General features: G+C 53.1%; 1 protein-coding gene across 1 annotated transcript; it reads right to left on the reverse strand.

Annotated features, from left to right (window-relative positions):
* Positions 1-508: 508 nt before the first annotated feature.
* WRAP53 (WD repeat containing antisense to TP53) lies at positions 509-8,735 on the reverse strand. Its single transcript, XM_075343212.1, is given in 12 exon segments — positions 509-868; positions 1,100-1,234; positions 1,324-1,427; positions 1,894-2,102; positions 2,204-2,315; positions 2,317-2,337; positions 2,712-2,802; positions 6,018-6,106; positions 6,190-6,298; positions 6,935-7,033; positions 7,258-8,272; positions 8,681-8,735. Coding segments are annotated over 11 exon segments (2,202 nt in total). The 5' UTR covers positions 8,262-8,272; positions 8,681-8,735; the 3' UTR covers positions 509-639.
* Positions 8,736-11,342: the final 2,607 nt, after the last annotated feature.

Genomic DNA, 11,342 nt, shown 5'->3' on the forward strand with positions numbered 1-11,342 from the left:
ACTAGTTACCAGTACTGAGCACCCGAGCATGGTAGTGCCCGCTCATCACTAGTTACCAGTACTGAGCACCTGAGCATGGTAGTGCCCGCTCATCACTAGTTACCAGTACTGAGCACCTGAGCATGGTAGTGCCCGCTCATCACTATTGGCTACAAACCGTTTTGGATTCGGAGGGACAGTGCAGGATTTGGGGAGATGTCCTGCTATCCCAGTTGGTTGGCAGCATGTCCCAGATGCATATACAGTTGGACACAATGGTGGAGCAGGGAGCCGTCAGCTCCTATCTCCACAATTTAGGCTCAGATCTGCTCCTGTCATTGTGGGAACAGGGCTAGGACAGTATTTTTATTTGGCAGTGACTGGAGGGGCGGCTGCAGAATACTTTCCTCCGCGGTCTTGTGCGGCCGGTCAGTATGACGATGGTCCTTCACCAGGTGTGGTCTGATCGGAGCTGCAGTCCCGCCGTTCCCTCCCTGGTCCCGTATTGAGATAGTGGGTGATACAACTACTTCGGCGCCTTTATTGCCTTCAGCCCTTACACAAAGTATAAAATATATACAGGGATATATGTACAAAATATAAAACAGCTCCAGATTTATACACAGGTCTATAGAGCAAACTGCGGACGCCTCCACCGCGTCATAGTCCGGCCCGGCACATCTGCCGCTGCGCCCGATTACTTGGCGTCACTGCCGCCGCCTCCTCCTCCTCCTCCGCACCACCAGAGCTGCAGGGCGTTCTCTCCAGCGCTGCTGCGGCTGCTTTTCGCCCCGCCGCCTCCTGCTGGGACTCATCTCCGCTGTCCTCTGACTCCGGGAACCGCCGCTGTCCCGACGTCGTTGCCAGAATCGGTAGAGACGGGTGAAGGCTGCGGGTAGAGACGGAGAGAGGATGAGTGTGATGGTGCAGTCACTGACAGCAAGCAGAGATCTTACAAGAATTAAAAATATATATCAATCCTGACCCCTAGTGGCCAATAAGTGAATAACATTTACAAAAATATATCACTCCTGACCCCTAGTGGCCAATACGGGAATAACACTTATATTTGATTTTTCACAAAATTATGCACAATTAGGTGCGGCCTGCGTCCGCTCACCTGACGCCGTTGACGCAGTCCTTCTGCGCCTGGAATTGCAGCGCTTGTAGTAGCACGCCGTCTTCGGGGGGAGACATCATGTCCCACACAGAGACCACCCCCTCCGTGTCCCCACTGAGCAGGTACCGGCCGGAGCTGTGCGGAGGAGGAAGGGACCGCAAGATATAAATGATGTGATCATCGACTGCAACTAACTCAGCCAACGGGGCGGAGCCAACACTCACCTCTCCATATCAAAGTACATCCTCTGGTTGGTGGTCACGTTGCGTCTCAGGGAGGTCAGCACCCGCCCGGGGTGACGGACGTCCCAGCACAAGATCTCGGGGTCCTGCAAGTGGCTGACGTTAATACCCGGCCAAAGTCATTGCTTATTAGACAACTATATGGCTACCGGCCCTTTAAGTATGACATTATATCCTTAAAAAAGGGCCAGTAAGGTTTGTAAGAGGAGCAGCAGATATTAGATACACAGAGGGAGGTGGCGGTGCATCTGTCACTCATCCACTGAGAAAATATCAAATCTTCTCTGATGTGGCTGATAACAGAGGACAATAGAATGCAGGGGTAGTGCATGGAATGAGGAGATGTGAGCTGCAGGACAAGTGAATAGTGAGCCTTCTACTGGCTGATAACCGGGAACAATAGACTTTGACTTTGGAGATGTCTATTGTTCCCTGTCTCAGCCACCATAGGTGAAGGATCACTATAGCTCAGAATAAAATAGCTGATAACAGAGAACAATAGATGGCATTTAAACATGCAGCAAAAAAAAAAAAAAAACCAGAGAACTTCACCTTTCTGCCTCCGGAGAAGACGCAGCGCCCATCTGCAGAGAAGAGCAGGTGGGTGACCCCTCCGACGGGGCCGTGCAGGACAGCGAGCGTCACCCCCTCCTCATAGGAGTACAGGCCCAGGCAGCGGGAGTACGAGCCGCAGGCGTAGATGTCCTGGGAGGGGCTGAAGGCCAGGCAGGAGATGATGCCCGGCTGCCCCAGCTTCTTCTCTGCCGGGCGACACCAGATCAGTCATTATACGGGGCGGGGACGATAATGTCACCCGCTGACACCAGAGCGCCCCCCGCCCCACAACAGAAGAAAGACTTACGGAAAGTGGGGCGACATTCACAGTCTCTGCCGGGGCGAGAGGTGTCAAACACCCGAACCATCTTATCAAAGCCGCAAAACAGCCGAGACCCGTCCGGGGAGAAGCAGAGCGAGGTGCGCAGCCGTCAGCTCATCCTGAGGAGACAAGAGCGGGGAGGGTATACAGTGAAGAGCGAAAATATGCACACCCCCTGCAGGGTGATACAGATAGGAGGAGCTATGAGTCTCCTCCCCCTGCAGGGTGATACAGATAGGAGGAGCTATGAGTCTCCTCCCCCTGCAGGGTGATACAGATAGGAGGAGCTATGAGTCTCCTCCCCCTGCAGGGTGATGCTGATGGGCGGAGCTATGAGTCTCCTCCCCCTGCAGGGTGATACAGATAGAAGGAGCTATGAGTCTCCTCCCCCTGCAGGGTGATACAGATAGGAGGAGCTATGACTCTCCTCCCCTGCAGGGTGATACTGATGGGCGGAGCTATGAGACTCCTCCCCCTGCAGGGTGATACATACCAGATGGTTGTAGGCCCGGTATGAAGCCCTGAGGTCTCCGGTGAAGGCGTCCCACACGTGGATGGGGTTGTCTCGGCTGCTGCTGGCGACACTGTGGAGATATTATAGTCAGTATTACAGACAGTACAGGAGATTATACACTGATAGACTGTCACGAACCCCCAAGCTGGTGAGCAGGAATAAGATGTGATCAGCCCAATATGGGGTGATGTGGCCACTGTCGGGAGCGGACGCCTCTGTGCTCCGCATAGTTACAGATTGTACATAAAGCATTAGGAGAGCGCCCCCGTCAGGCCTGCATGTTTATTGTGGCTGCACTGTCCCATATCAGAGTCACTGGGTGGGTGGGTGGGGGGGGGGTGAGGGGGACACAAAATCATTCTTGCTGAATACATTGGGGACGCAGGACTGAGGATGTGCAGCGCCACCACCACAAGGACACTAGGCAGGAAGAAAGTGCTGGCGCCACCCGGTGGACAGCTCAGGTTTGTTAAACCCTGTCATAGTCCGTTACGGACAAGAAAGAATCTGAACACTGGAAGCGTTACAGTACAGACGAGCAGAGGACGGGGGAGAGAAAAAAGGACAAAATCCGGGCTCGAAGCATCAGGAGCGGGAGCCAGGCCCCGAGAGGGACAACCGCCGGGAGCCAGGCTCCCCCCGAGGGGACAACCGCCGGGAGCCAGGCTCCCCCCGAGGGGACAACCGCCGGGAGCCAGGCTCCCCCCGAGGGGACAACCGCCGGGAGCCAGGCCTCGATAGGGCAGTAGGCTAATCTGGATGTTCTGTCTCCTCCGGCAACCAGAGGTCCTGAGTAATCTTGGAGCAGAACACGCCTGCCCAAGATGGGAGACAGGCGGAGGATGTCACAGCCATCGATGGTGGAGGAAAGACTTGTCTCAGATCAGGGCTGGGATAGGCAGCCATCAATGGAGGACTTTGTAGATTTTCAGGGGCAGGTGGATAAGAAAACTAAAGGAATCCACAAACTCATTTCATAGAAACAGAATGTTGGGTATGAAGACTGGACTGAACTCTTAAGATGAGGCCTCCACCAGGTGTCATCACCCCTCAGGGACAGACTCTCGAGTTAAGGAAAACGCTCAGGCTGAGGAACTTTGTAGGAACAGGCCTCTACAATCTTGGACCCAATGTACCAGGAGGGATAAGGCTTGATTAAGGGACTTCTTGAGTAGGAAGCGTGTGAAGAGCAATCGGGAAAGAACCAAAACTTTTGAAGTTCTTAGGAAAAAATATCTTCTGCAGAAGAGTAAATCTCCAATAAAAGTAAGACCGGTGAGAACCATCTTGAACGTTGACTTTGCTGCCCATGATCAGAGCCAAAGGGAGCAGCAAGCAGCAATAAGACTGCCTGTCGCCCTGAGACAGACATACTGGCTCATATAGGAGCGCACACGGTTAAAGGAAAGGTTGAAGAGATATTCTTGAAGGGCTCGGTGGAATAAGCACTGGGGTGAAACAGTTTAGACCAGACTATGCAAGCCTAGACGATCCAGGGAGCAGCTATGGTGAGGAGCAATGAAAAACCCGCGGGTGGAAACCATGTTACACTGTGTCACAGGTGAGGCCTTAGAGAAGCGAGAGACCTGTGGGTCAGTGGAGAGAGGAGTGGACCATGGGAAAGAGAACGTCAGGACGCTCCGATGATGGTGGCTTCAATTCACTAAAAGTCTCCAAAGTTCTTCTGGTTGGGAAAACCTACTAAGGTAAAGGAAGGATGAAACTCTCGGGAAGGAGAGATGGATCTGTCTTTGTCAGAAAGAGTGTAGAGTTCCTCCTCGTGCCCGAGGGTCTTCAGGTTTCCGAGGCCAAGCCCGGCTTATAATGCTGCTCAGACTCACTCGGAAGAGTCTCATGAGAGCGGTTTAAAGAGGCTGAAGATGACTGTGGTCCTGGTGCCTGCAAGGACTCGAGGGGGGACGGGACCTGATCCCAATAGGCTCAGAGCTGGATCCGAACTTGGTGGCAATCTCGAATGATGGTGCTGCAGATGCTCAACCTCAGTCTAAGAAGTGAGAACAGAGGGGTCCTGGGTGGGCTTGGGGTTAAGATACTAAGAGGTGACCTGATTATCTACAAGGAAGATATGGTTTGCAGTGTGCACAAAGTCAGATACAGCTGCTACAATGGGCCCGACTATGATGGGGGAGAATCACCAGGTTATGGAGAAGTCTCACTGGACAAAAGGTTACGAAGGAAACAGGGAGAGGGGATAACCTGAGATGGCACGAACCAGACCCCAGGTATGTCCGTCAGGAGAAGCGGTGTACCCAATGACTGGAAAGCAGCGGCAGCCGGAGCTGAGAAGATATGGAGGAGTGATCAGGTGGCATGAGAGGTCTCCTCCTAAAAGAACCACACATAGGAGAGAGGCAGCTCTGCGACTAATGGTGGTGGGGAGGAATAAACCCATCCTATATTGCCAAGGGAGAGGAGAAAGACAGCCAAGAGGGGGGGGGTCACTGACCGGAGGGGTCACAGATAAAGGGGAACCGCCCTAGCCATTAAGAGAGCCCAGAGCAGAGGCGGAGGAGAAGATGCGGAAACCACAGGGAGAAGGTGTTAGAGGCGGCCAGAGGAGCACTGGAGGGACCAGAAACACAAACCCAAAGACCCCAGAGTGGAACGAAGAGGAGAGCCATGGGACCACTACCCCCACCCAGCGGGGTTCATCCTAAGAATAAAGAAAGGTGGGCATGTGAGGCTGGGAGATCGAGAACACTTGCCTGCACTTCCCTGCGGCAGCAGCTACGGGGCAGAAGTAACCGGCGGTAAGAGTGTCAGCCGCAAGGAGAACTACAAGTGCCGAGTCCACGAAGTGTCCTCAATGTATTCAGCGAGGAGCAGAATATCTGCAAAATGAGCTGCCTCATAGTCCTGGACCATACCCCTCCTGCAGATCCAGTTCTGCCCCCTCCCACAAGTCCAGTTCTGCACACCACCCCCCCTGCAGGTCCAGTTCTGCCCTCTCGTCCTCCCCAGGTCCAGTTGTGCACACCCCCACCCACAGGTCCAGTTCTGCCCTCACCTCTTGTAAGTCCAGTTCTGCCCCATCCTCCAGGTCCAGTTCTGCCCCCTCCCCCTCCTCCAGGTCCAGTTCTGCCCCCTACCCCTCCTCCAGGTCCAGTTCTGCTCCCTCCCCCTCCTCCAGGTCCAGTTCTGCTCCCTCCCCCTCCTCCAGGTCCAGTTGTGCACAACCCCCCCTCCCCCCCCCACGTGCAGGTCCAGTTCTGCATCCTTCTCACAGTACATGTCCGTCACATCTTCCCACATACTGACACTTACAAGCAGGACACCGGGTCACAGGAATTCATGAGCGGGAACCAGCAATAATCGTAAATAGTGTCTCCTTCTGACATTCGGAGGACCGGGCCCTGGGGAGAAGAGCAGTGTGAGTGTACGGGGTGTACGGGGCCACACAGGCAGGTAACAGCGCGCTCCGCCCCGGACCGCTTACCATCTCCGGCAGCAGGTCCCATTCAGCAGAGTACAGCTCCGGAGGGAGGTTATAAATCCGCAGGATGTTGTCATCGCTGTTGGTTAATAGACAGGATCCGTCCGGAGCCCTGAGGAGAACAACACAACGATCAAACGTTACATGAAAAGCAATAAAAAGCAATAAAGGGCGGGCGTACGCAAAGCTCCGCCTACCAGACTCCTAACTAAGTCCAGTGTGCGGAGAAAAGATGGTGACCACCCTAGGTCTACAAAGGACCCCGACACTGCTGCAGATCTGCCCATTACCCAGCCCCAAGCAGATCACCTCCCCACCAGACAGGCAATACTCAGCTCAGAGCCGCCGCCGAGGGAAAAGCTCAGAGCCGCCGCCGCGGGGAGAGCTCAGAGCAGCCGCCGCCACCGAGGGGAGAGCTCAGAGCCGCCGCCGCCGAGGGGAGAGCTCAGAGTCGCCGCCGCCGAGGGGAGAGCTCAGAGTCGTCGCCGCCGAGGGGAGAGCTCAGAGCCGCCGCCGCCGAGGGGAGAGCTCAGAGCCGCCGCCGCCGAGGGGAGAGCTCAGAGCCGCCGCCGCCGAGGGGAGAGCTCAGAGCCGCCGCCGAAGACCCCCAAGGCCTCAGATGCGACCCCCCTACCCGCCACGTCTTCAGATGAGACCCCTAACTCCTCCTCTCCCCAAGTCTTCAGATGAGACCCCACATCCCCCAAGTACACTGATGAGGCCCCCGTGCGCTCAGATGTGCACTCACCACTTGCAGCCTTTCAGGAAGTTCTCGGGGACAGCGTTGTACTCCGCCCACGCGCCTGTCAGTGCCCACGGGGGCTGGGAGAAGTCGTACTGCGCTGGACTGTAATAAAAGACCGGTGTAAGCCAGAGCCAACATGATGCAAGCAGGGGCAGGGACAACGTGCAAGCAGAGGCGGCACACAGTTGTCCACTTTTAAAGGACACTTAGCACAAAAAAAAAAGCACAAAAAATATCAGTGGTGACTCAGCTTTCTCAGAAACAGGTGACGTAATCAGGCGTCTGGGAAAGCTGGGTGATGGGCACTAGGCGGGGCACTTTCATACCTGCTCACATCTTCGGCGGTCTCAGCGGTGGGCACAGGCTCGGTTGGGTTTGTGTCCCCCTCCTCCTGGCACTCAGCACACACCGGCTCCGTCTGCTCAGGGCAGATCTTCTTGGTTGGGGGCTCCTCACACTCGTCCTCCATAGTTGCCTGTTTCTCCTGTGTCCCGCCCTGGGCCCGTTCTCCTACGTCCTCCCCCATTAAACACTTCCCTTTTCTCTGACAGTCCAGATTTTCCTCGGCTAGGTCCTCTGTTATTCCTCTGGGGGCTTCCTCTACTGCCTGCCTGTCCTCTCCCATCACATGCTCCTTTTGGCTCTGATGGTCCAGGTTTTCCTCCGTAGCCCTCGCTGAGTCTTCTGTTATTACTATGGGGGTCTCCTCACCAATTACCTCCCCCACCTCTTGGCTCTGAGGGTCCAGATTTTCCTCTGCAGTCCCCGCTTGATCCTCAGTAATTCCTCTGGGGGTCTCCCAGCCGGTGTCCTCTCCTGGCCACATGTCCTCCCCCACCTCTTGGCTCTGAGGGTCCATATTTTCCTCCGCAGCCCCCGCTGGGTCCTCAGTTATTCCTCTGGGGGTCTCCCAGCCAATGTCCTCTCCTGGCCGCATGTCCTCCCCCACCTCTTGGCTCTGAGGGTCCGGATTTTCCTCCGCAGCCCCTGCTCGGTCCTCAATAATTCCTTTGGGGGTCTCCTCGCCGGTATCCTCTCCTGCCCACATGTCCTCCCCCACCTCTTGGCTCTGAGGGTCTGGATTTTCTTCCGCAGCGCCCGCTCGGTCCTCAGTTATTCCTCTGGGGGTCTCCCAGCCGGTGTCCTCTCCTGGCCACATGTCCTTCCCCACTTCTTGGCTCTGAGGGTCCGGGATTTCCTCCGTGGCCCTCGTTGGGTCATCTGTTATTACTGTGGGGGTCTCCTCGCCGGCGTCTTCCACCTCTGGGACCTCCGGCTCCATCTCAGTCTCTGCCGATACCTCCAGACTGGCGGGTTCTCCCTCGTCCATGGTCACACGACCTGTCAATCAAATTCAGGAGTCATAGAGTTAATAGGACGCAGTTTAGAGGCCTTTTTTGTGAAAATAGTTCCTGTCGCCCGTAGCAACCAATCAGAGCTCAGCTTTCATTTCTCAATCAGCTGTGGTACAATGAGAGCTGCGCTGTGATTGGTTGCTAGGGTGTGCTAATCCCTACCCTTTTACATCTGGTTGGAAACCTCGCTCATTATTAGAATCGTCCTGGCCTGCTGCCGTTCACAGCTGCGGGGCTGTTACAATGTTATTTACAGCTCATAGGACAGGTCAGACATTTTTTTTTTCCTCAGACGTCTACTTGCCGTCAGTCAATGGAAATATCCAGTCTTAATGCGCTGCTGACAGCTGAGGGTACGTTACACTGTGTCACATCCCATGCCGCAGTCAGTTACCTCCACAGGATCCATGTGCAGCCCCAACCTGGACAAAACATAGGAGACACTTCCGCCCGCCACACTCACTGACCAATCAGCGTGCAGAACACAGGAGGTGGGTAACAGGTGTCCAATAGGAACGAGCTATGCTCGAAACACAGCGAATAATCATCAAGGGGCGGTAAAAAAGTTAACCAATCAGGTGGCTAGGTGAAATGACGCCACGTTACACCGGATGTTATAGTAATTCTGGAAGACGCGCCGCGGCCATATTTGTTTTGGGTCTGTGTTGCTGTGGTCATAGAGGAGGAGCAGCGGCTGACCAATAGGAAAGCAGATACCATGTATGATCTGTGAGGTGTGAACTAAGATGTCCTGTGTATCTAATCCTCTCCTGTGTGATACTTACTGTATCTAATCCTCTCCTGTGTGATACTGTCTGCTGAGCCGTGTATCTAATCCTCTCCTGTGTAATACTGTCTGCTGAGCTGTGTATCTAATCCTCTCCTGTGTGATACTGTCTGCTGAGCCGTGTATCTAATCCTCTCCTGTGTGATACTGTCTGCTGAGCTGTGTATCTAATCCTCTCCTGTGTGATACTGTGTGCTGAGCCGTGTATCTAATCCTCTCCTGTGTGATACTGTCTGCTGAGCTGTGTATATAATCCTATCCTGTGTGATACTGTCTGCTGAGCCGTGTATCTAATCCTCTCCTGTGTGATACTGTCTGCTGAGCCGTGTATCTAATCCTCTCCTGTGTGATACTGTCTGCTGAGCTGTGTATCTAATCCTCTCCTGTGTGATACTGTCTGCTGAGCTGTGTATCTAATCCTATCCCGTGTGATACTGTCTGCTGAGCTGTGTATCTAATCCTCTCCTGTGTGATACTGTCTGCTGAGCCATGTATTTAATCCTCTCCTGTGTGATACTGTCTGCTGAGCTGTGTATCTAATCCTATCCTGTGTGATACTGTCTGCTGAGCTGTGTATCTAATCCTATCCTGTGTGATACTATCAGCTGAGCTGTGTGATACTGTCTGCAGAGCTGTGTATCTAATCCTCTCCTGTGTGATACTGTCTGCTGAGCTGTGTATCTAATCCTATCCTGTGTGATACTGTCAGCTGAGCTGTGTATCTAATCCTATCCTGTGTGATACTGTCTGCTGAGCTGTGTATCTAATCCTCTCCTGTGTGATACTGTCTGCTGAGCTGTGTATCTAATCCTCTCCTGTGTGATACTGTCTGCTGAGCCGTGTATCTAATCCTCTCCTGTGTGATACTGTCTGCTGAGCTGTGTATCTAATCCTCTCCTGTGTGATACTGTCTGCTGAGCTGTGTATCTAATCCTATCCCGTGTGATACTGTCTGCTGAGCCGTGTATCTAATCCTCTCCTGTGTGATACTGTCTGCTGAGCCATGTATTTAATCCTCTCCTGTGTGATACTGTCTGCTGAGCTGTGTATCTAATCCTATCCTGTGTGATACTGTCTGCTGAGCTGTGTATCTAATCCTATCCTGTGTGATACTATCAGCTGAGCTGTGTGATACTGTCTGCAGAGCTGTGTATCTAATCCTCTCCTGTGTGATACTGTCTGCTGAGCTGTGTATCTAATCCTATCCTGTGTGATACTGTCAGCTGAGCTGTGTATCTAATCCTATCCTGTGTGATACTGTCTGCTGAGCTGTGTATCTAATCCTATCCTGTGTGATACTGTCTGCTGAGCTGTGTATCTAATCCTCTCCTGTGTGATACTGTATCTAATCCTATCCTGTGTGATACTGTCTGCTGAGCCGTGTATCTAATCCTCTCCTGTGTAATACTGTCTGCTGAGCCGTGTATCTAATCCTCTCCTGTGTGATACTGTCTGCTGAGCTGTGTATCTAATCCTATCCTGTGTGATACTGTCTGCTGAGCTGTGTATCTAATCCTATCCTGTGTGATACTGTCTGCTGAGCTGTGTATCTAATCCTATCCTGTGTGATACTGTCAGCTGAGCTGTGTATCTAATCCTCTCCTGTGTGATACTGTCTGCAGACCTGTGTATCTAATCCTCTCCTGTGTGATACTGTCAGCTGAGCTGTTTATCTAATCCTATCCTGTGTGATACTGTCTGCTGAGCCGTGTATCTAATCCTATCCTGTGTGATACTGTCTGCTGAGCTGTGTATCTAATCCTCTCCTGTGTGATACTGTCTGCTGAGCCGTGTATCTAATCCTCTCCTGTGTGATACTGTCTGCTGAGCCGTGTATCTAATCCTATCCTGTGTGATACTGTCTGCTGAGCTGTGTATCTAATCCTCTCCTGTGTGATACTGTCTGCTGAGCTGTGTATCTAATCCTATCTGGTGTGATACTGTCTGCTGAGCCGTGTATCTAATCCTATCCCGTGTGATACTGTCTGCTGAGCTGTGTATCTAATCCTATCCTGTGTGATACTGTCTGCTGAGCCGTGTATCTAATCCTCTCCTGTGTGATACTGTCTGCTGAGCAGTGTATCTAATCCTCTCCTGTGTGATACTGTCTGCTGAGCTGTGTATCTAATCCTCTCCTGTGTGATACTGTCTGCTGAGCTGTATCTAATCCTATCCTGTGTGATACGGTCTGCTGAGCTGTATCTAATCCTCTCCTGTGTGATACTGTCTGCTGAGCTGTGTATCTAATCCTCTCCTGTGTGATGGTCAC

The sequence above is a fragment of the Anomaloglossus baeobatrachus genome, chromosome 4 (genome assembly GCF_048569485.1).
Source record: "Anomaloglossus baeobatrachus isolate aAnoBae1 chromosome 4, aAnoBae1.hap1, whole genome shotgun sequence".
NCBI classification, from domain to species: Eukaryota; Metazoa; Chordata; class Amphibia; order Anura; family Aromobatidae; genus Anomaloglossus; species Anomaloglossus baeobatrachus.